Source organism: Canis aureus, chromosome 27 (genome assembly GCF_053574225.1).
Source record: "Canis aureus isolate CA01 chromosome 27, VMU_Caureus_v.1.0, whole genome shotgun sequence".
NCBI lineage: Eukaryota > Metazoa > Chordata > Mammalia > Carnivora > Canidae > Canis > Canis aureus.
The window spans coordinates 28,557,954-28,582,485 of NC_135637.1; the positions used below are offsets into that span (position 1 = coordinate 28,557,954).

The 24,532-nt window shown below is 40.2% G+C and overlaps 1 protein-coding gene across 1 annotated transcript in view; it reads right to left on the reverse strand.

The window, feature by feature from the left end:
- The window catches only part of LOC144299527 (solute carrier family 5 member 4), a 49,647-nt gene extending 26,022 nt beyond the window's left edge, over nt 1–23,625 (reverse strand). The window contains exons 1-7 of the mRNA XM_077874990.1: nt 23,491–23,625; nt 22,176–22,247; nt 20,906–21,010; nt 19,998–20,057; nt 18,489–18,593; nt 14,477–14,582; nt 84–164 (exon numbers count right to left, since the gene is read on the reverse strand). Of these exons, the coding sequence (XP_077731116.1) occupies nt 84–164; nt 14,477–14,582; nt 18,489–18,593; nt 19,998–20,057; nt 20,906–21,010; nt 22,176–22,247; nt 23,491–23,625 (664 nt within the window). The remainder of the gene's footprint in view (nt 1–83; nt 165–14,476; nt 14,583–18,488; nt 18,594–19,997; nt 20,058–20,905; nt 21,011–22,175; nt 22,248–23,490) is intronic.
- Between the last annotated feature and the right edge of the window lie 907 nt (nt 23,626–24,532).

A 24,532-nucleotide genomic window follows, 5' to 3' on the forward strand; every position in this document is an offset into this window, starting at 1 on the left:
GGAGGCAGCAGTCAAGAGCAGTTGGCTTGAACAGAAGTCTCATGACTTCCGGCCCCAGGGCACTGCACACTATCATCACTTACCATACCCCATGAGAATAAAAGAACCTATTAGCATAATGATGGTCTGGAGGGTGTCTGTGTAGATAACTGAGGCCAAGCCCCCTGTGGAGAGAAAGAAAAGAATCAGGACATTTTATCCTTGTGCCCTCATCTCTTTGCCTTCACCTTTAAGTTCTCCACAAAACAAACCCTAGAAACTCAGCAGAGAACATTTGAAAAGCTATTGGCCACAGGCTTCTCTTGGCATCATTATCTCCTTGGTACTTATGTGTCTTATCGATCTCCTGTCTCTCTTGCCTGGCCTTGACTCAAAGTTTCTATGAATTATAGTGCAATTCTACCCTCATGTGAGTTTCTGAATATTAAATAGTAGAAAAGGTAAAACTTGATTATCATGAAAGTTTCTCTTAACAATCCTTCAATTCACTCCATTTAGCATACTATACTGGTCCTCAAAAATTTGAGCACAGCCATTTTGCTCTATATTGGAACATATTATTATTTCATAAGTTGAATGACAGAGTCATTGACTTATGTTTTGCTTCATTGTTGTACAAACAACTTCTTTTTCAACTCTAGACTTGCCAGATTTTCAGTGCTATGGAAAAACAAATCTGATCCTGTAAATAGAAGACTCATGTCTTCATCTTTCACTTATTTCGAAACATATGCTAAGTGTATGAAATGGCTCTAGAGCTAGCTTGATTGTTCCAGTTGTTATTTTTCTTTATTCTTTCCAACTGCGCTGGTATAATTTCATTTTCATAAGTTAGTAGGGGTTGGACATTGGGGGAATGGATGTGGCCCATGGGAACCTGCTTGGACTGTTCCCATATAATTTTTCCCTACAACAAACTCACTGCTCCAATTCTCCCCTCCTGATTCTACCATTCAGAACCCAGGCATCCTGGATTTGCCAGTTTCACATCTGAGATGCTATTTCATTCTGACTCTCCATGTGTATGATATGCTGGATTCCAAATGCCAGTTTGGGTATTAACACATGGCTGAGCCAAACTACTATTTCCCCACTTCACACTTGTCACATCATTATCATCAGTCAAGGTGCTCACACCTAATACTGAAGATTTTTTTTGAAATGGAAATGTTCTGGATGTGCAGTCAAATGCTTCCTTCTTCAATTTAGTAAAGAACTTTAAAAATTTTAATTCTAATATAGTTAACATACAGAGTTATATTAGTTTAAGTTGTATGATATAGTGATTCCACAATTTCATACATCACCCAGTGGTCATCATGACAAGTGCCCTAAGCCCCATCACCTATTTCACCCATTCCCCAACCCACCTCCCTCTGGTAGTCATCAGTTTGTTCTCTACAGTTAAGAGGTTGTTTCTTTGCACACACACTTTTCTTTTGCTTTGCTCTTTTTGTTTTATTTCTTAAATTCCACGTGAGTGAAATAATATGATATTTGTCTTTCTCTGATTGACTCATTTTGCTTAGCATTACACTCCCTAGCTCCATTCATATTGCTGATTGATTCCTTGATTCCTCTTTCTGCTGTTTCATTGTTAGTGTATAGAGATGAAACTGACTCTTGTGTTTGATTTTACATATAGCATATCACCCAATGCTCATCCCATCAAGTGCCCCACTCAGTGCCCGTCACCCAGTCACCCCAACCTCCTGCCCACCTCCCTTTCCATCACCCCTTGTTAGTTTCCCAGAGTTAGGTATCTCTCAAGTTCTGTCATTCTCACTGATATTTTCACTCATTTTCTCTCCTTTCCCCTTTATTACCTTTCACTATTTTTTATATTCCCCAAATGAATGAGACCATATAATGTTTGTCCTTCTCTGATTGACTTATTTCACTCAGCATAATGCCCTTTAGTTCTATCCATGTTACACCCACACTTTTGGATTAACATTGAGAGGCTGTATTGATCAAGGTAACCCTGTTCCCTGGGCACTGACTTGAGCAGGGTTGGAAGAGATTTTGATGTTGGACCACAGAAAGTCAGGTTGAGTACCCCTAGTGATGGATCTCTGAGATGGAAAATCCAAGAGCTGCAAGTAAACTGGACAATTCCCAAGTAGGTAGAAAGAGAGAGGGTGGGGTATTCCTGAGAGAGAGAGTGGGCAGAGAGGCAGGAGGAGGGGGAGCAGAGGGGAACATCAGGTCTCAGAACTTCAGTGTCACTTTTCAGCTAGTGGTTGGCTGGAGTCACAAAGGAACACAGGAACATCTATTCACTTCAGTAAAGGGTTATTCTCTACGAAGTGTTTGCAAAAGGCCTCCCATATGGTTACTTTATTTTTTATTTTTTTCAAAGCAAAAAAAAATTATTTATTTTTCATTTGATTATTATTATGTTTTTATTGGAGTTCAATTTGCCAACATATAGCATAATACCCAGTGCTCATCCTGCTAAGTGCCCCCCACAGTGCCCATCACCCAGTCACCCCAATCCCCCGCCCACCTCCCTTTCAACTACCCCTTGTTTGTTTCCCAGAGTTAGGTGTCTCTCATGTTTTGTCATACAGGTTACATTAGTGGGATTTTTCTCCACAACTTACTTTGTTGGGGAAGGTAGTCAGGAGGATTGTCCCCAAGTCACCTCCCCACCAACTTACCTAGATAACTTTCAAATCATCCTGAAAACCTACAAATTCAACCTGAGATTTAAGAGAAAATGGCTGGAACGCTACAGAGAGAAGAGTTGGCGCTTCTAACAAGTACAACTTGTTTTTAGCCAACCTGCATTGAGCAAAATGACTAGAAAGAAGAACTCACCACAAAACAATGAATCAGAAACAGTACTCTCAGCCATAGAATTACAGAATTTGGATTACAATTCAATGTTAGAAAGCCAACTCAGAAGCACAATTAAAAGCTACTGGTAGCTCTGGAAAAGATTCAAGAGATTCATGAATGCAGAATTTAGATCTAATCAGGCCGAAATTAAAAATCAATGAAATGAGATGCACTCCAAACTGGAGGTCCTAACGATGAGGGTTAATGAGAAGAAAGAGTGAGTGACATAGAAGACAAGTTGATGGCAAGGAAGAAAGCTGAGGAGAAAAGAGAAACAATTAAAAGACCATGAGGAAAGGTTAAGGGAAATAAACAACAGCCTCAGAAGGAAAAAAAATCTACATTTAATTGGGGTTTGAGAGGGCCCCGAGAGGGACAGAGGAACAGAAAGCATATATGAACAAATCATATCTGAGAACTTCCCTAATTTGAGGTGGGAAACAGGCATTCAGATCCAGGAGATGGAGAGTTCCTTGCTAAAATCAATAAAAACCATTCAATACCCTGACATTTAATAGTAAAACTTGCAAATCCAAAGATAAAGAGAAGATCAGCAAAGCAAGAGAAAGCAGCAAAGGCAAGAGATCCCTAACGTATATGGGAAGAAATATTAGGTTAACAGCAGACCTCTCCACAGAGACCTGACAGGCCAGAAAGGGCTGGCAGGATATATTCAGGGTCCTAAATGAGAAGAGCATACAGCCAAGAATACTCTATCCAGCAAGGCTCTTATTCAGAATAGAAGGAGAGATAAAGAGCTTCCAAGATAGGCATAAACTGAAAAAAAATGTGACCACCAAACCAGCTCTGCAAGAAATATTAAGGGGGACTCTGTAAAAGAAAGAGGATACCCAAAGAAATAATCCATGAAACAGGGACTGAACAGGTATTAGGATGACACTAAATTCATATCTTTCAATAGTAACTCTGAATGTGAATGGGCTTAATAATCCCATCAAAAGGCACAGGGTTTCAGACTGGATAAAAAAGCAAGACCCGTCTATTTCCTGTCTACAAGAGACTCATTTGAGACCTAAGGACACCTATAGCCTGAAAATGAAAGGTTGGAGAACAATTTACCATTCAAATGGTCCTCAAAAGTAAGCAGGGGTAGCCATTCTCATATCAGAAAAATAAGTTTATACCAAAGACTAGTAAGAGATGAAGAGGTACACTATATCATACTTAAAATATCTATCCAACAAGAGGACCTAACAATCATCAATATTAATGCCCCGAATGTGGGAGCTGCCAAGTATGTCAATCAATTAATAACCAAAGTTAAGACATACTTAGATAATAATATACTTAAACTTGGTGACTTGAATGTAGTGCTTTCTACAATTGATAGATATTCCAAGCACAACATCTCCAGTTTAAGTTGTATGAGAGAAACAAGAGCTTTAAATGATACACTGGACCAGATGGATTTCACAGATATTTACAGAAGTGTACATCCAAACACAACTGAATACACATTCTTCTCAAGTGCACATGGAACTTTCTCCAGAATAGACCACATACTGGGTCACAAATCAGGTCTGAACCGATACCAAAAGATTGGGATCGTCCCCTGCATATTTTCAGACCATAAAGCCTTGAAATTAGAACTAAATCACAAGAAGAAGTTTGGAAGGATTTCAAACACGTGGAGGTTAAGGACCATCCTGCTAAAAGATGAAAGGGTCAACCAGGAAATTAGAGAAGAATTAAAAAGATTCATGGAAACTAATGAGAATGAAGATACAACCATTCAAAATCTTTGGGAAACAGAAAAGCAGTCCTGAGGGGGAAATACATCACAATACAAGCATCCATCCAAAAACTGGAAAGAACTCAACTACAAAAGCTTACCTTGGGGGGGAGGAGCAAGATGGCGGAAGAGTATGGTCTCCAAATCACCTGTCTCCACCAAATTACCTAGAAATCCTTCCAATCATCCTGAAAATCTATGAATTCGGCCTGAGAATTAAAGAGAGAACACCTGGAATGCAACAGTGAGAAGAGTTTGCGCTTCTATCAAGGTAGGAAGACGGGGAAAAAGAAATAAAGAAACAAAAGGCCTCCAAGGGGGAGGGGCCCCGCGAGGAGCCGGGCTGAGGTCGGGGCGAGTGTCCCCAGGACAGGAGAGCCCCGTCCCGGAGGAGCAGGAGCTGCACCAACCTTCCCGGGGGGAAAGGGGCTCGTGGGGAGTTGGAGCAGGACCCAGGAGGGAGGGGATGCCCTCGGGCTCCCCGGGACAGTAACAGAGCAACTGCGCGCCCAGGAGAGTGCGCCGAGCTCCCTAAGGGCTGCAGCGCGCACGGCGGGACCCGGAGCAGCTCGGGGGGCTCGGGCGGCGGCTCCGCGGAGGGGGTTGCGCGGCCCGGGAGCGCGAATCCACCAGCGCAGGCCCCGGAGCACAGGGCGCCGGGACACAGCCCAGGATCCCGCCTCCCCCGGGACAGGCAGAGGCCGGGAAGGCCCAGGACAGCGAGGACGCTCCTGCCCCAGCTGAGCAGATCAGCGGCCCCGCCCCGGAGCCTGCAGACGGAGCTCCTGCCAGAGCTGAATCCAGGTTTCCAGAGCTGGCCCCGCCACTGGGGCTGTTCCTCCTGCGGCCTCACGGGGTAAACAACCCCCACTGAGCCCTGCACCAGGCAGGGGCACAGCAGCTCCCCCAACTGCTAACACCTGAAAACCAGCACAACAGGCCCCTCCCCCAGAAGACCAGCTAGACTGACAACTTCCAGGAGAAGCCAAGGGACTTAAAGTACACAGACACAATCAGAAGATACTCCCTGGTGGTTCTTTTTTTTGTTTGTTTTTTGTTTTTTTTGTTTTGTTTTGTTTTGTTTTGTTTTGCTTTTTGATTTGTTTCCTTCCCCCACCCCCTTTTTTTTCTCCTTTCTTTTTCTTTCTCTTTTTTTTTTCGTTTTTTTTCTTCCCTTTTTTTTCTCTTTCTCTTTTCTTTCCTTCTTTCTCTCCTCTCTTTTTCTCTTTTTCCCAATACAACTTGCTTTTGGCCACTCTGCACTGAGCAAAATGACTAGAAGGAAAACCTCACCTCAAAAGAAAGAATCAGAAACAGTCCTCTCTCCCACAGAGTTACAAAATCTGGATTACAATTCAATGTCAGAAAGCCAATTCAGAAGCACTATTATACAGCTACTGGTGGCTCTAGAAAAAAGTATAAAGGACTCAAGAGACTTCATGACTGCAGAATTGAATGAGATGCAATCCAAACTAGAAGTCCTAAGGACGAGGGTTAACGAGGTGGAAGAACGAGTGAGTGACATAGAAGACAAGTTGATAGCAAAGAGGGAAACTGAAAAAAAAAAGAGACAAACAATTAAAAGACCATGAAGATAGATTAAGGGAAATAAACGACAGCCTGAAGAAGAAAAACCTACGTTTAATTGGGGTTCCCGAGGGCGCCGAAAGGGACAGAGGGCCAGAATATGTATTTGAACAAATTCTAGCGGAAAACTTTCCTAATCTGGGAAGGGAAACAGGCATTCAGATCCAGGAAATAGAGAGATCCCCCCCTAAAATCAATAAAAACCGTTCAACACCTCGACATTTAATTGTGAAGCTTGCAAATTCCAAAGATAAGGAGAAGATCCTTAAAGCAGCAAGAGACAAGAAATCCCTGACTTTTATGGGGAGGAGTATTAGGGTAACAGCAGACCTCTCCACAGAGACCTCGCAGGCCAGAAAGGGCTGGCAGGATATATTCAGGGTCCTAAATGAGAAGAACATGCAACCAAGAATACTTTATCCAGCAAGACTCTCATTCAAAATGGAAGGAGAGATAAAGAGCTTCCAAGACAGGCAGCAACTAAAAGAATATGTGACCTCCAAACCAGCTCTGCAAGAAATTTTAAGGGGGCCTCTTAAAATTCCCCTTTAAGAAGAAGTTCAGTGGAACAGTCCACAAAAACAAAGACTGAATAGATATCATGATGACACTAAACTCATATCTCTCAATAGTAACTCTGAATGTGAACGGGCTTAATGACCCCATCAAAAGGCGCAGGGTTTCAGACTGGATAAAAAAGCAGGACCCATCTATTTGCTGTCTACAAGAGACTCATTTTAGACAGAAGGACACCTACAGCCTGAAAACAAAAGGTTGGAGAACCATTTACCATTCGAATGGTCCTCAAAAGAAAGCAGGGGTAGCCATCCTTATATCAGATAAACTAAAATTTACCCCAAAGACTGTAGTGAGAGATGAAGAGGGACACTATATCATACTTAAAGGATCTATTCAACAAGAGGACTTAACAATCCTCAATATATATGCTCCGAATGTGGGAGCTGCCAAATATATAAATCAATTATTAACCAAAGTGAAGAAATACTTAGATAATAATACACTTATACTTGGTGACTTCAATCTAGCTCTTTCTATACTCGATAGGTCTTCTAAGCACAACATCTCCAAAGAAACGAGAGCTTTAAATGATACACTGGACCAGATGGATTTCACAGATATCTACAGAACTTTACATCCAAACTCAACTGAATACACATTCTTCTCAAGTGCACATGAAACTTTCTCCAGAATAGACCACATGCTGGGTCACAAATCCGATCTGAACCGATACCAAAAGACTGGGATCGTCCCCTGCATATTCTCAGACCATAATGCCTTGAAATTAGAACTAAATCACAACAAGAAGTTTGGAAGGACCTCAAACACGTGGAGGTTAAGGACCATCCTGCTAAAAGATAAAAGGGTCAACCAGGAAATTAAGGAAGAATTAAAAAGATTCATGGAAACTAATGAGAATGAAGATACAACCGTTCAAAATCTTTGGGATGCAGCAAAAGCAGTCCTAAGGGGGAAATACATCGCAATACAAGCATCCATTCAAAAACTGGAAAGAACTCAAATACAAAAGCTAACCTTACACATAAAGGAGCTAGAGAAAAAACAGCAAATAGATCCTACACCCAAGAGAAGAAGGGAGTTAATAAAGATTCGAGCAGAACTCAACGAAATCGAGACCAGAAGAACTGTGGAACAGATCAACAGAACCAGGAGTTGGTTCTTTGAAAGAATTAATAAGATAGATAAACCATTAGCCAGCCTTATTAAAAAGAAGAGAGAGAAGACTCAAATTAATAAAATCATGAATGAGAAAGGAGAGATCACTACCAACACCAAGGAAATACAAACGATTTTAAAAACATATTATGAACAGCTATACGCCAATAAATTAGGCAATCTAGAAGAAATGGACGCATTCCTGGAAAGCCACAAACTACCAAAACTGGAACAGGAAGAAATAGAAAACCTGAACAGGCCAATAACCAGGGAGGAAATTGAAGCAGTCATCAAAAACCTCCCAAGACACAAGAGTCCAGGGCCAGATGGCTTCCCAGGGGAATTTTATCAAACGTTTAAAGAAGAAATCATACCTATTCTCCTAAAGCTGTTTGGAAAGATAGAAAGAGATGGAGTACTTCCAAATTCGTTCTATGAAGCCAGCATCACCTTAATTCCAAAGCCAGACAAAGACCCCACCAAAAAGGAGAATTACAGACCAATATCCCTGATGAACATGGATGCAAAAATTCTCAACAAGATACTGGCCAATAGGATCCAACAGTACATTAAGAAAATTATTCACCATGACCAAGTAGGATTTATCCCCGGGACACAAGGCTGGTTCAACACCCGAAAACAATCAATGTGATTCATCATATCAGCAAGAGAAAAACCAAGAACCATATGATCCTCTCATTGGATGCAGAGAAAGCATTTGACAAAATACAGCATCCATTCCTGATCAAAAATCTTCAGAGTGTAGGGATAGAGGGAACATTCCTCGACATCTTAAAAGCCATCTATGAAAAGCCCACAGCAAATATCATTCTCAATGGGGAAGCACTGGGAGCCTTTCCCCTAAGATCAGGAACAAGACAGGGATGTCCACTCTCACCACTGCTATTCAACATAGTACTAGAAGTCCTAGCCTCAGCAATCAGACAACAAAAAGACATTAAAGGCATTCAAATTGGCAAAGAAGAAGTCAAACTCTCCCTCTTCGCTGATGACATGATACTCTACATAGAAAACCCAAAAGTCTCCACCCCAAGATTGCTAGAACTCATACAGCAATTCGGTAGCGTGGCAGGATACAAAATCAATGCCCAGAAGTCAGTGGCATTTCTATACACTAACAATGAGACTGAAGAAAGAGAAATTAAGGAGTCCATCCCATTTACAATTGCACCCAAAAGCATAAGATACCTAGGAATAAACCTAACCAAAGATGTAAAGGATCTATACCCTCAAAACTATAGAACACTTCTGAAAGAAATTGAGGAGGACACAAAGAGATGGAAAAATATTCCATGCTCATGGATTGGCAGAATTAATATTGTGAAAATGTCAATGTTACCCAGGGCAATATACACGTTTAATGCAATCCCTATCAAAATACCATGGACTTTCTTCAGAGAGTTAGAACAAATTATTTTAAGATTTGTGTGGAATCAGAAAAGACCCCGAATAGCCAGGGGAATTTTAAAAAAGAAAACCATATCTGGGGGCATCACAATGCCAGATTTCAGGTTGTACTACAAAGCTGTGGTCATCAAGACAGTGTGGTACTGGCACAAAAACAGACACATAGATCAGTGGAACAGAATAGAGAATCCAGAAGTGGACCCTGAACTTTATGGGCAACTAATATTCGATAAAGGAGGAAAGACTATCCATTGGAAGAAAGACAGTCTCTTCAATAAATGGTGCTGGGAAAATTGGACATCCACATGTATAAGAATGAAACTAGACCACTCTCTTTCACCATACACAAAGATAAACTCAAAATGGATGAAAGATCTAAATGTGAGACAAGATTCCATCAAAATCCTAGAGAAGAACACAGGCAACACCCTTTTTGAACTCGGCCATAGTAACTTCTTGCAAGATACATCCACGAAGGCAAAAGAAACAAAAGCAAAAATGAACTATTGGGACTTCATCAAGATAAGAAGCTTTTGCACAGCAAAGGATACAGTCAACAAAACTAAAAGACAACCTACAGAATGGGAGAAGATATTTGCAAATGGGCTAGTTTCCAAGATCTATAAAGAACTTCTTAAACTCAACACCAAAGAAACAAACAATCCAATCATGAAATGGGCAAAAGACATGAACAGAAATCTCACAGAGGAAGACATAGACATGGCCAACATGCATATGAGAAAATGTTCTGCATCACTTGCCATCAGGGTAATACAAATCAAAACTACAATGAGATACCACCTCACACCAGTGAGAATGGGGAAAATTAACAAGGCAGGAAACAACAAATGTTGGAGAGGATGCGGAGAAAAGGGAACCCTCTTACACTGTTGGTGGGAATGTGAACTGGTGCAGCCACTCTGAAAAACTGTGTGGAGGTTCCTCAAACAGTTAAAAATAGACCTGCCCTACGACCCAGCAATTGCACTGTTGGGGATTTACCCCAAAGATACAAATGCAATGAAACGCCGGGACACCTGCACCACGATGTTTATAGCAGCAATGGCCACAATAGCCAAACTGTGGAAGGAGCCTCGGTGTCCAACGAAAGATGAGTGGATAAAGAAGATGTGGTTTATGTATACAATGGAATATTACTCAGCTATTAGAAATGACAAATACCCACCATTTGCTTCAACGTGGATGGAACTGGAGGGTATTATGCTGAGTGAAGTAAGTCAGTCGGAGAAGGACAAACATTATATGTTCTCATTCATTTGGGGAATATAAATAATAGTGAAAGGGAATATAAGGGAAGGGAGAAGAAATGTGTGGGAAATATCAGAAAGGGAGACAGAACGTAAAGACTGCTAACTCTGAGAAACGAACTAGGGGTGGTAGAAGGGGAGGAGGGCGGGGGGTGGGAGTGAATGGGTGACGGGCACTGGGGGTTATTCTGTATGTTAGTAAATTTCACACCAATAAAAAATAAAAACAAACAAACAAACAAACAAACAAACAAAAAAACAAAAGCTTACCTTGCATCCAAAGGAGCTGGAGAAGAAACAGCAAATAGATCCTACACCCAGCAGAAAAAGATAGTTAATAAAGATTTGAGCAGAACTCAATGAAATCGAGACCTGAAGAACTGTGGGACAGATCAAGAAAACCAGGAGTTAGTTCTTTGAAAGAATTAATAAGATAGATAAACCATTAGTCAGCCTTATTAAAAAGAAGAGAGAAAAGACTCAAATTAATAAAATCATGAATGAGAAAGGAGAGATCACTACCAACACCAAGGAAATACAAATGATCTTAAAAACTAATTATGAGCAGCTATACACCAATAAATTAGACAATCTAGAGGAAATGGATGCATTTCTGGAAAACCACAAACTACCAAAACTGGAACAAGAAGAAATAGAAAACCTGAACAGGCCAATAACCAGGGAGGAAATTGCAGCAGTCATCAAAATCCTCCCAAGACACAAGAGTCCAGGGCCAGATGGCTTCCCAGGGGAATTCTATCAAACGTTTAAAGAACTAACCGTACCTATTCTACTAAAGCTGTTCCGAAAGATAGAAAGGGATGGAATTCTTCCAAACTCTTTTTATGAGGCCAGCATCACCTTAATTCCAAAACCAGACAAATACCCCACCAAAAAAGGAGATTTATAGACCAACATCCCTTATGAACACAGATGCAAAAATTCTCAAGGTACTAGCCAATCAGATCCAACAGTACATTAAAAATATTATTCACAAAAAACAGAAGGTTATTCACCCTGACCAAATGGGTTTTATCCCTGGGATGCAAGGCTGGTTCATTCATTCTAAAGCAATCAACGTGATAGGACATATCAACAAGAGAAAAAACAAGAACCATATGATCCTCTCATTAGATGCAGAGAAAGCATTTGACAAAATACAGCATCCATTCCTGATCCAAACTATCCAGAGTGTAGGGATAGAAGGAACATTCCTCAGCATCTTAAAAGCCATATACAAAAAGCCCACAGCAAATTTCATTCTCAATGGGGAAACACTGGGAGCCTTTCCCCTAAGATCAGGAACAAGACAGGGATGTCCAATCTCACCATTGCTATTCAACATAGTACTAGAAGTCCTAGCCTCAGCAATCAGAAAAGAACCAATAACACCCACTCAAATTGGCTAAGAAGAAGTCAAACTCTTCCTCTTTGCAGATGACATGATACTGTACATAGAAAACCCAAAAGACTCTACCCCAAGAGTGCTAGAACTCATACAGAAATTCAGCAGTGTGGCAGGGTACAAAATCTGTGCCTAGAAATCAGTGGCATTTCTATACACTAGCAATGAGACTGAAGAAAGAGAAATTAAGGAGTCAATCCCACTTACAATTGCACCCAAAAGCATAAGACACCTAGGAATAAACCTAACCAAAGAGGTAAAGGATCTATACCCTCAAAACTATAGAACACTTCTGAAAGAAATGGGAAGACACAAAGAGATGGAAAAATATTCCATGTTCATGGATTGGAAGAATTAATATTGTGAAATGTCCAAGCCACCAGGGCAATTTACACATTTAATGCAATCCCTATCAAAATACCATGGAATTTCTTCAGAGAATAGGAACAAATAACCTTAAGATTTGTGTGGAAACAGAAAAGACCCTGAATATCCAGGGGAATATTGAAAAAGAAAACCATAGCTGGGACATCACAATGCCGGATTTCAAGTTGTCCTACAAAGCTGTGGTCATCAAGACAGTGTGGTACTGGCACAAAAATAGACCCATAGATCAATGGAACTGAATAGAGAATCCAGAAGTAGACCCTCAACTTTATGGTCAACTAATTTTCGACAAAGCTGGAAAGACTATACCCTGGAAAAAAGACGTCTCTTCAATAAATGGTGCTGGGAAAATTGGACATCCACATGTATAAGAATGAAACTGAACTATTGTCTTACACCTACACAAAGATAAACTGAAAATGGTCAAAAGATCTAAATGTGAGATAAGAATCCATCAAAATCCTAGAGGAGAACACAGGCAACACCTTTTTTGAACTTGGCCACAGCAACTTCTTGCAAGATACATCCATGAAGGCAAAAGAAACAAAAGCAAAAATGAACTATTGGGACTTCAACAAGATAAGAAGCTTTTGCACAGCAAAGGATACAGTCAACAAAACTAAAAGACAACCTACAGAAAGGGAGAAGATATTTGCAAATGATGTATCAGATAAAGGGCTAGTTCCCAAGATCTATAAAGAACTTATTAAACTCAGCAGCAAAGAAACAAACAATCCAATCATGAAATGGGCAAGACATGAACAGAAGTTTCACAGAGGAAGACACAGACATGGCCAACAAGCACATGAGAAAATACTCCGCATCACTTGCCATCAGGGAAAACACATCAAAACCACAATGAGATACCACCTCACGCCAGTGAGAATGGGGAACATTAACAAGGCAGGAAACCACAAATGTTTGAGAGGATGTGGAGAAAGGCGAACCCTCCTGCACTGTTGGTGGGAATGTGAACTGGTGCAGCCACTCTGGAAAACTGTGTGGAGGTTCCTCAAAGAGTTAAAAATAGACCTGCCCTACAACCCAGCAATTGCCTTGCTGGGGATTTACCCCAAAGATACAGATGCAGTGAAACGCTGGGACACCTGCACCCCAATGTTTCTAGCAGCAATGTCCACAATAGCCAAACTGTGGAAGGAGCCTCGGTGTCCATCGAAAGATGAATGGATAAAGAAGATGTGGTTTATGTATACAATGGAATATTACTCAGCCATTAGAAACGACAAATACTCACCATTTGCTTCAACGTGGATGGACCTGGAGGGTATTATGCTGAGTGAAATAAGTCAGTAGGAAATATCAGAGAGGGTGACAGAACATGAGAGACACCTAACTGTAGGAAATGAACAAGGGGTAGTGGAAGGGGAGGTGGGTGGAGGTTTGGGGTGACTGGGTGACGGGCATTGAGGAGGACACTTGACAAGATGAACACTGGGTGTTATGGTATATGTTGGTAAATCAAACTCCAATAAAAAATATACAAAAAAACAGTTTTTCTTGTTTTTCTGTTTGGATGACCTGTCCATCGATGTAATTGGGGTGTTAATGTCCCCTATTGTTGTATTACAATTGATTAGTTTCTTTATGTTTGTTAGTATCTATTTAGGTGTTTGTGTGCTTCCATGTGGGTGCCTAAATATTTATAATTGTTATATTTTTTTGGATTTTGCCCTTTATCATTATGTGGAATCCTTTTTTGTTGTTTCTTTTTAAACTCTTTGTTTTAAATTTTATTTTGTTCAGTATAAGTACTGCTACCCTGGCTTTCTCTTGACATCACATGCATGGCAAATGTTTCTTCATCCCCTCACTTTTAATCTGCAAGTGTCTTTAAGTCTGAAATGAGTTTCTTGCTGGCAGCATATAGATGGGTCTAATATTTTAGTAACTCTGTCACCCTATAATACAGAGGATTCTGTTTGCTTGGCTCTTGTTATGTTTCTGTGCCTGTGCCTGACAGTCATATTGAGAATAAAAGGGTAACCATAAGCTTGGTGGTGACAAGGCTAATACTGAAGTTGCTAATTGCTGTTTGGTATGAGATCAGCAAAAGATACCATGATTAAGCTAAACAAGCAACAAACTCACCAGTAATTGTGTAAATAGCAGTGATAGCCAAGAGGATGAAAATCGCCAGGTAAAGATCCAATCCCAAGGCCAGTTTGATGAATATGGCTCCAGAAAATATATCTGACTAAAAAGGGAACAGTCAGGATGGGAAAGAAACATGCTCTGCATCACTTAGCTCTTCACCAATGACTTCCCACTAATATTTGCTGTATATAAACATGGCATTTCTGCAATCCATTTATGAACTCCTTGGAAGCCAGAGCTTATCCTCAGAGGACTGATTATTGGACTGACCATACAGAGGAACAATGAGTAAGTGAACAGAAAGTAAGAAATGTCTACACTACAGCTTGCATAGAATACTCTCTCATGATTGTATGCAGAAAAACAATGATAAAAACTAGAGTGGTAAATATAAGAGCCACAGTAAAGCAGTGGTTTTTGTTAAGGAGGAGGATGCTTGAGCACATTTGAGGTAATAGAAAATAAGAAGAAAATATGATAGAGAGGTAATTACGAAGGAAATTTCAGAAACATCGAGAAGAGATAGGATGAAGATAGGCACAGGTTGGGAGGTTGGCCTTTGACAAAAAGAAGACTCTTCATCTTCAGACTGGTGAAAAGGAGGAAAGAAGGAGGCAAATGTAGATCGTTTAAGTGAGAGATGAGTGGTTCACACTTAAATTTTTTAGATAAAGTGGGAGATGAGGCTTTCTGATAAGAGGCAGAGGTATAGTGGCTAAAAAAAGTTGTGAATCATTTAGAATAGATATTGAGAGGACCAGAGAAAAATCCTAATGTAACACAGATAAAAGGATTATTGGTTGAGGTTTAGAGGCCAGCAGAGGGTACTGCAGAGATCATGTGCACCCTGCACTACCTGGATGTGTGTGCCTGCACAGCATCCTTCCCAGCTTTCTGGATCTTTTTGCAACACAAACTTGTGCTGGCCCCACTTGGATCTGCCCCTTCAACTCTGACCCTCTCAGGTTCCATATCAAAAACCCAAAACCAAGCCAAAAGGCTAGACACATCACATAAGCATGTTGGCTAGAAACACACAAGTAAAAATCCTTGGGTGCATGCACAGAGTAAGTGGGAAGCTAGTTTGGAGTTTTTCTTGGAGAGTTCAATGTAAGAAAAGATAGACAAAGAAATTGAGGGTATGTGCAGAAGAGTGATTATAAGGATGGATCATGGAATTGAAGAAAAAGGAAAGCATGAGTGAACTGAGGGATAGGATAAGATGTCAGGATTCAGAATTGGAGGAATTAAAGGTAGGTTTCTTTGTAGAACTTGAATTTGGAAGAGGTGTCCAGGATATGATTAACTTTCCCCCCTAATATTTGAAATAAAACCTGACATATCAGTGGGTGAAAAGCCTATTATTAATTGAGCCTAGAACCTGACTCTGAGTTATGAACAGAAACTGCTTTCTGCTACTTTATCAGTGAGTTTTCAAGGAATTCAACTGCTGTGTAAATTGAGGCAAGATAAAGCTTTTTACAAAATTGGATGTTTGCAAAAAATTTATTTACCATTTCTGAAAAGCTATCTCCTAGCGATGCCACTTATTATATTTGAGTTGCCATAAAACATACCTGCATCTGTCTGCATTTATAGCTGTTACATTCATCCTGATTTACATAGCAAGGGGAGTTATTTAACCACAGCATTAACCACTTGTACATTCATGCTGAATCATTTACATATTAAAACACACATTATCATATTATGAATTTCTTGACTTTCATTTCTCTTATATAATGCAATTAAGGCATTAAATTGATAGTTTTGAAATTACATATAAGCCTCTATTACCAATGATTTTTTTTCACTGTGGTAAGATAAATAACATAAAACTTGCCATTTTAGTATGGATGATTCAATGGGATTAATTAAATTTGCAATGATTATAAAGTATTTCTCATGAAAAAAGCAACTCATGATCCAGGGATTTCTTTTGTTATTAAAAGATATTATTAAGATAATTGTCATATCTGAATAAATCCTGTAAGTTACGTATTATTTTGTATCGAGATTAAGTTCCTGACTTTTAAATTTGCAGTTGGGCAGCCCCAGTGGCTTAGCCACCTTCGGCCCAGGGCGAGATCCTGGAGACCTGGGATTGAGTCCCACGTCGGGCTCCCTGCATGGAGCCTGCTTCTCCCTCTGCCTGTGTCTCTGCCTCTCTCTCTCTCATTCTCTCTCTCATGAATAAATAAATAAAATCTTTAAAAAAATAAAATTTGCAATTGGTTTTCTAACAGAATATCAGTATGTTATTAAGATACTACATACAGACTGAAATATTTAGAGGTTAAGTTGCATCATGTCTGCAATGATTCTCAATATAATGTTGGTATAATTGGAAGTATTATTGGAGGTTAAAAACCAGTGAATAAGATGATCTCTTTCAAATTTGGGGCAGGGGAGACTGAAAGCTAACCTTTTGTTAACTCCTCTTAATGATCTGTTTAATGAAAAACTATAGCAGACTCTGTTATCAGAGTGTAGTAATATACAAAAGGTCGTGTGTAAGATTAATCACTATTAATATCACTTTAAAGATAACCTTGTAGGTAAGAATGCACCCCTCCCACTGTGTATTTCCAGTCAACCACAGACCTTGCATAGTTATACACATGCTCTTGGGCTTTCCTGCTCCCCCATCCAGCTCCATAAGAATCCATGCCCTCCTCCCATTGGGAATCTTCCACTTCTGGACACTGCATCCCTCAAGGTCCTGTGGTCACTGTTATTTTGCTCCAGAACCTTATGTTCATGTTTTTTTAGGACTACAAAATGTAGATGTCAGAGCCAGAGGAGAAGTGGGAGATCACTGAAATTCAGTCACTTGTAGAACATATAGCCTCCTCTGCTTCTTTGAGCCTTTCCTAAATTTCTCATCCTGAGGACTTGTTTAAGCACTGCGCATCCCCCCACCCCATGAGAATGATGTCCAATTCTGCTCTCCTGGGACCACCCCTTTTCATAAGTGTCTGTAGTATGTCTCTTCTACTTGTCCACACATCTATTTCAGCTCACATCGTAATATATTTTCATATATTGTCATAAAGTGCTAATGATTTCATGTGTTAATGATTTCATGTGTATAGTTTTTATATCTTTAACCATATAGTGAACCCCTAGAGCACAGGAATCTTTATTATCTCTAGCACAGGTAGCAATATACATTGGGTAATGGAAAATGCTCACATTGCATTAGGAAGCTCATGCCATCTAATCTGAGCAGCTGGTTTACTTACGATAAGGACTCAACAGAAGAGCAAATATGAGGATCAGATTCTTCTCTCATGAACTTCCTAAACCATAAACTTGGAGGAAATTATTTCATTAGTCACCAAACATGAAGAGAAAATGTTACTCTCTTTGTTTTCTACATGTGTTGTTGAACCTTCAAATTCCTTTCTTTTCTCCTCAGTGATTATCTTCCAAGGAACTTTCCAAAAACTTTAGAATTCTTCTAACACTTATTTGTGACATCTGTATTATAAGAGCAGTCTTAGATAAAATAGAATAAATTTAAGAAGTTAGTTTAATGATATAAAGAATTTTCCATTTGGTTCATGTGCCAGATAAGTTGAAAATGAAAATATAAACCCCCTAGATTGGTTCTGACAAAGAGAATAAGGAGGTTATTTTGCACTAGAAAGCAGGGGACCAGAAAATCCTTCTCTTTTCTACTACTAAATTAGGTGTTTTTTGAATGAAACATTTTGTTCCTCCTGTACCTCCATTTTTTCCCATATCCTTAATGAATAGGTAGGTTTACACTCTGGAACCTCTCATGACTTGTAATTATTTTACTCTATGAATGCAGGATTTCTAAAGCTTCTTTTCTTTTTTCATAAAAAATTGGTAGTAAGATCCTAGGTAGGTTAGGACATCCATATAGCCAGACACATAAAGGCCGTCAATAGTTGATACACCAATGTCTCTGATTCTAGCATTCTAGTCCCACCAAAGTAATCTCAAGAATTGAAAATGCCAGAATCACTGAACTCACTGAGATTCTCAAAGCCACACAGATGAAGAGGGAGAGGACAGAGAGGTAGATCTGGAGTCTCTTCCCACCAAACCTCTTCCTCAGATATTCTGGCATTGTCATCACCTGCAGAAACAGATATCAGCAGGGATTCACCTTCAGAGCACAGCACATTCAGATTATTCAACACTTAGTAAGCACTTGTGCACCTGCACGTGTGTAACTGTGTGGTACCTTGGGAATACAGAGGTGAGAAAAGCACACTCCCTTGGGAGAGCAGGCTTTCCTCCAAACACAGGCATTGGAATCAGATGATCTTAGAATCCAGATCAGGCATTTACTAGAAGTGTGACCTTTGGCAATTGACAATCTCTCTGACCCTCCATTTTCTCATCTGTAAAGTGGGAGTTTAATATGAAAGTACATGTAAAATACCCACAACAACACCAAATGCATGGCAGATGCTCAATAAGTAATTTTTATTATTTTCACCAATAATGTTGCTGTCTAGTAAAAGTGATATTATTTATAATTAATGAACCACAATTAATGGTTACATGATAAATTGATAATTAAATAAACTGTTAATATATACTTGGGTATATACTTATGTGATTATCTTTACTGGGAAGAAGGAAATTATATTAAATCCCTACTTAGAGAAAAGTCTGAGATTATCATTACTGAAATATGAGATTAATTATGTGATGTGTAGGTAGTATAAAAGGTGCAGCTTTCCAGTTTCTTCATAGCAGATTAAGCTCATGATTTAATCTCCCCCAGTACAAAAGAATACATACTTATATAATATCAGCAGATAAATATCAGCAAATAAAATTTGCTTTTAAGCAAAAAAGGAGCTCTTGGTGGCTCAGAAATTGTGTGAAACTCCCTTAAGCATTGCACAGTACATTCAAAAATACATGCATGAGTTCTGTGGCATTGGTCCATTGGTCCAGAACTCATGAAGGAGAGCATCTTTCAACAGAAATTGTTCAGTCCTGATATTAGAAAGGACCCAAGATGAGCAAAGAAAGAATAAATGGTGGCCTACAGAGGAATGAGCCAGAACGCTTGTCTGCTGAGCACCCTCATCCCAGGAATTATTCCAGGATACAGCACATCATGGTCTGAGTACCAGCAGCAGAAGAAAAAAATGTGGGAGCTAGGTTCAGAGAAGCACAGCAGTGGTTGACAACACAAGGGTTGAAAGGGAGTTGGTGTAACTGTGGTATATCCTACCCTTAATTTAAAAAATAAACTACTTTACAAATCTCAGAATGGCAAAAATTAGAATGAAGAAAAATACCATGTGCTGGTGAGGATGTGGGAAAATGGGAACCTCCACAATAGTGATCAAGAGGACAGCTGATTGCAGCCATTTTCAAGAGCGTGAGATAGCATTTAGTGGATTTAGGTAAGCGTAAGCCCAGAAACCCTGGGGCAAGTGATAATGGTTTCATGATTGAGCAGAAAGAATGATTAAATGAATGCCTGACTGATGCAAGATAACACCTATAGGATACTCACGTCTGCCTTGATGTATATGGGGACAAAGACCCATCCTAGAACCAGCAATAGCAGTAGAGCCTGCAAAAAAACAAAACAAAACAAAACAAAACAGAAAAGAATATGTAGTTCAAGAGACTTGGCTTGTATCACTTCATTATCTCTAAGTCTGAAAATAAAGTAAGTTTGCATGGATCTTGTCCCATCAACCAATTATGAGTTCAAGACAGCTGTGGATTCCTTTCGTCTGTTCCATGATTCAGATACCACACTTTCCTGGGGCTTAAAGTGGGACAAAAGATGTGTGAAGTAAAATGGACAGAAGATGAGAGATCTGGGCCCAGCTGGACTCCCAGATCATACATTCTTTGCTAAAAGGAATAATCCTCGAATGGAAGGAATTATATACTGAGTAACAAAGCAATGAGAAAACAATTTGATGGTAGGAGGATATTCCCACTGTCCTCCAAGTCTTGCCACATATAATAATGGTAATGGTATAATCTTGCATTAACAATACTATTTACAAAGAATCTTTGCATATATCACTCATGCTGCCCTCACAACAACCGGGTAAGGAAGATATGATAAGCAGTTACTCCTGTTTTATGTAAGGGGAACCCAAGCCTCACAGAGATTAAGGAAGTCCAAGGTTACACGTTAAAAGAGCCACACTCTTGATAGCCTGATAACCACACCCACTGGGGCCATAAGGGCATGTTGTTCGTTTCTCTGGAAGCTGGCTCCATCCTGGAGTTTATGGTGCTATCAAAAGAGAACTCAGGCCATAGAGCATGTGTGGAGACTGGGTCCATTCTGGAGTCCCTGATACTGCTAAGGCAAAGCTAGGGGCAAAATCTTCAACAAAGGAGGGGTATATACACGGACAGAGTTTGGATTTAAAGGAAAAATCCTATGATGTTACTTACGTTCCATTCAAAGGCTGCAGTGGCAATTCCTGAGGCTGCTCCTGTCCCTGCCAGCCCCACAAAGTGGCCGCTGCCAATGTTACTGGCAAAGAGAGAGGCGCCCATCTGGAATCCAAAAAAACCAGACTAGGATCAGAGTTAAAAGACCTATATCAGATTTCTTGAAAGCAGGTAAATGTTGAGATGTTTCCATCACACCTCCTTAGGGCAAGAGTCCTGTGGGCTGAATCTAGCCAGTCCCCAGTTTTTATATGGTTGATAAGTAAAAAATGTTTTTTTTTAAACATTTTCAAATGGCTAAAAAAAACCCTAAAGAAGACTAATATTTTGTGAAATGTGAAATTATATGAAATTCAAGTTTCAATATTCACAAATAGTTTTATTGGAACACAGCCACTCTTGTTGGTTTTACATGTTCATGAGGGCTGTGTTGCAATACCAGATCTCTTCCCTGATGGATTTTTATCTCTGACCACCTTGGCAAGAGCCCCATTGCACCAGAGGGTGCATCTTCTTCTCTGAATCCATATGGTATCAACAGAGGGTTGGTTATACAGTGGGTGCTCAGTACATTCTTCCTTCATGGATCTGCTAATTATATAAGATGAATGAAAGTGGAGACTGGGAAGTGACCCGGCCAGAGTGGATTTTTTATTGGAGTGTCCCATCAGACATTGCCTTCTTAAGATTGTTTTTATGAAACATTCAAGGCTCAACCAATCCCATAGCCATAAATTAGCTTCTATTCACTCTCTGACCTAAAATGTCCGAATAGAAAAGGTGATGTTACTGAGGGCTGAAAAGATGGGAACGGAAGAATGGGCATTGCAGCAGTTCCACATCCCAATTCTATTTTGTCAGGACTAGTGCTTGCCTCTGATTACTCAAAAGATTTCTCTTCATCTTTGAGACTCAAGAACAGTGATGGAAGAGGAGGTAGGTGGGAAGAAAGTCCTTATGACTGGAAAGATGAAGAGGAACTTCTTAAGAAGGAAATATCTGATTGGACACTCCAATAAATATCAATTTCAAGCTTGGTTGGTCTGCTTTAACCACTCTGGCCAAGTCACTTCTTGCTCTCATAATGGGTGACACACTCTCATTTACTGGAATGACAGGACAGATCTTCGGGGTCAGGGATTTAGGAAGAGACACCAGCAAGTGGACAGCCCATGCACATCAGAAACTATCAGCATTCCCAATGTTTTCTTTACTCATTCTTAAACATGTACATAGGAAATTGATCTCTGAGAAACTTAGACACACTCACCGGCCACCAGGCTACATCTCGACCAGCCAAGAAGAAACCTCCAATGGTGCCCCGGTTGGTCTTCAGCATTGCCTACGCAGAAAGGAGGACATGTGAGGGCCAAACCACTGAAGGTTCAACCAGGATGCTACAGATGCTCTGGCTGGAGTGTTCATAGTGGTCGCTCCTTCAGCATGCCTAAAGAGAAATATTTTCCTAGAAAATGTGATATAGCATCAAATTTAAAAGGATCTCGAAATCATAGTTTTGTAGAAATGAAGGGACTTTGAGAAATCCTATTCCTCAACTTCTGTCCTAATTGTTCTGTTTATTTTCATTTATGAAAATAATGTGGGGGGATCCCTGGGTGGTGAAGCGGTTTGGCGCCTGCCTTTGGCCCAGGGCGCGATCCTGGAGACCCGGGATCGAATCCCACGTCGGGCTCCCGGTGCATGGAGCCCGCTTCTCCCTCTGCCTGTGTCTCTGCCTCTCTCTCTCTCTGTGACTATCATGAATAAATAAATAAAATCTTTAAAAAAAAAAAGAAAATAATGTGGGGTATGGCTAAAGTTGTGCTTGGAAGTAAATTTGCAGCTTTATGCTTAACACTAAAAATAAGGAATGAATGCAAATTAATTAAGCATCCAACTGACTCACTTAGAAAGTGAGCAAAATAACAAAGGAAAATAAAAGAAATGAGATAATAAAAGTAACATCTTTATTCATTATGCCAGGAGTTGGAGATGGTGAACAGAATAAGTCTGAGGTATTTACCCCAAAGATACAGATGCCACTGCTGGAACACCTGCACTGGGATGTTTCTAGCAGCAATGTCCACAATAGCCAAACTGTGGAAGGAGCCTCGGTGTTCATCAAAAGATGAATGGATAAAGAAGATGTGGTCTATATATGCAATGGAATATTCCTCAGCCATTAGAAACCCACCATTTGCTTCGACGTGGATGGAACTGGAGGGTATTATGCTGAGTGAAATAAGTCAATCAGAGAAGGACAAACATTAGATGGTCTCATTCATTTGGGGAATATAAAAATTAGTGAAAGGGAATAAAGGGGAAAGGAGAGAAAAATGAGTGAAAATATCAGTGAGGGTGAGAATAAGTCTGAGGTGCTGCTTGCTGGCTCTGATCAAATGATGCAGTTGGTAGGAGAATAAATTAACTGAGCAAACATTACTCATATCACACACAAGACAATGATTCTGAGAGAAGGATTATGAAATCTAACAATTGTTAATGTTCTCTTAGCTTTATCACATTGTCACACCACACTCTTCCCTTCAGGTTCCCATCCCAAACACCACTGGACTTCTACGTACCCACAGCCCAACAGCCATCACCACCACGAAATAGATGACAATGACAGAGATGTCAGCAGCATTGTGGATGCGGTCTGACATTTCAGGAGGACCAAGGGTCCCAGTTACGGTACTGGGGCTTAATGTGCTAGCCATGGTTGCAGGTGGTGCTTTCTCATCCCAGGGATGGCCCTTTCCTTATATTAACTCTAGGTTAATAATCAGCCTTGAGCAGGTGGGGCATGGTATCAGAGCCAGCTCCTGGATATGAGGACCTTTAAACCTCTTCTTTAAAGCTCTGAGATCTGTTTTTCAGTAATCAGTGTCGGCTTAAGTAGATTGTGGGAATGAGCAGTGAAAGATGAGAAATGGAATGAGAATTGCAGGTGAAGAGTAGGGGGTTCACCAAATGGAAAGATGGGTTTTTAAAGATTTGACCAGGTTGAATGAAGATTAGGGAGAGATGAAGGGAACAAGGAAGGAAGAAGGACAGTGAAGGGGCAAGAAAAGAGCCAAGAGGGACAGGGGGTGAGGGGCCTTCATGGAACAGATAAGATTCCCCACCAAAGAATTATATTCCCTTAAAGTGAAGTTAATTGTGCATTTCATGGGTTCCAGAGCCTCATATTTTTCTGGAACAGGTAATTTAAGTAGGCTTTATATGACACATTAGGACTGTGGTAGCCCGTGCTGGAAAGTGAAGTGGTTTTGTGAGGCTGAACCAGAGGTTTTGACAATGAGTGAATCAACCTGAAAGCATGGAGTAGTGATTTTCTTTTATGTATTATTATTTTTTTTAAATAATTTATTTACTCGTGAGAGATGCAGAAAGAGAGGCAGAGACATAGGCAGAGGGAGAAGCGGGCTCCCTGTGGGGAGCTCTAAGTGGGACTCGTTTCCAGGACCCTGGGATCATGACTTGAGCCAAAGGCAGACACTCAACCCAGTGGCCACCCAGGCGCCCCTAATAGTGATGTTCTGATTTGTATTTCTAATGCATTCCTTTTCAAAGCTGAATAATAATCATATACCATTGCACATATATAACACATTTTGTTTATCT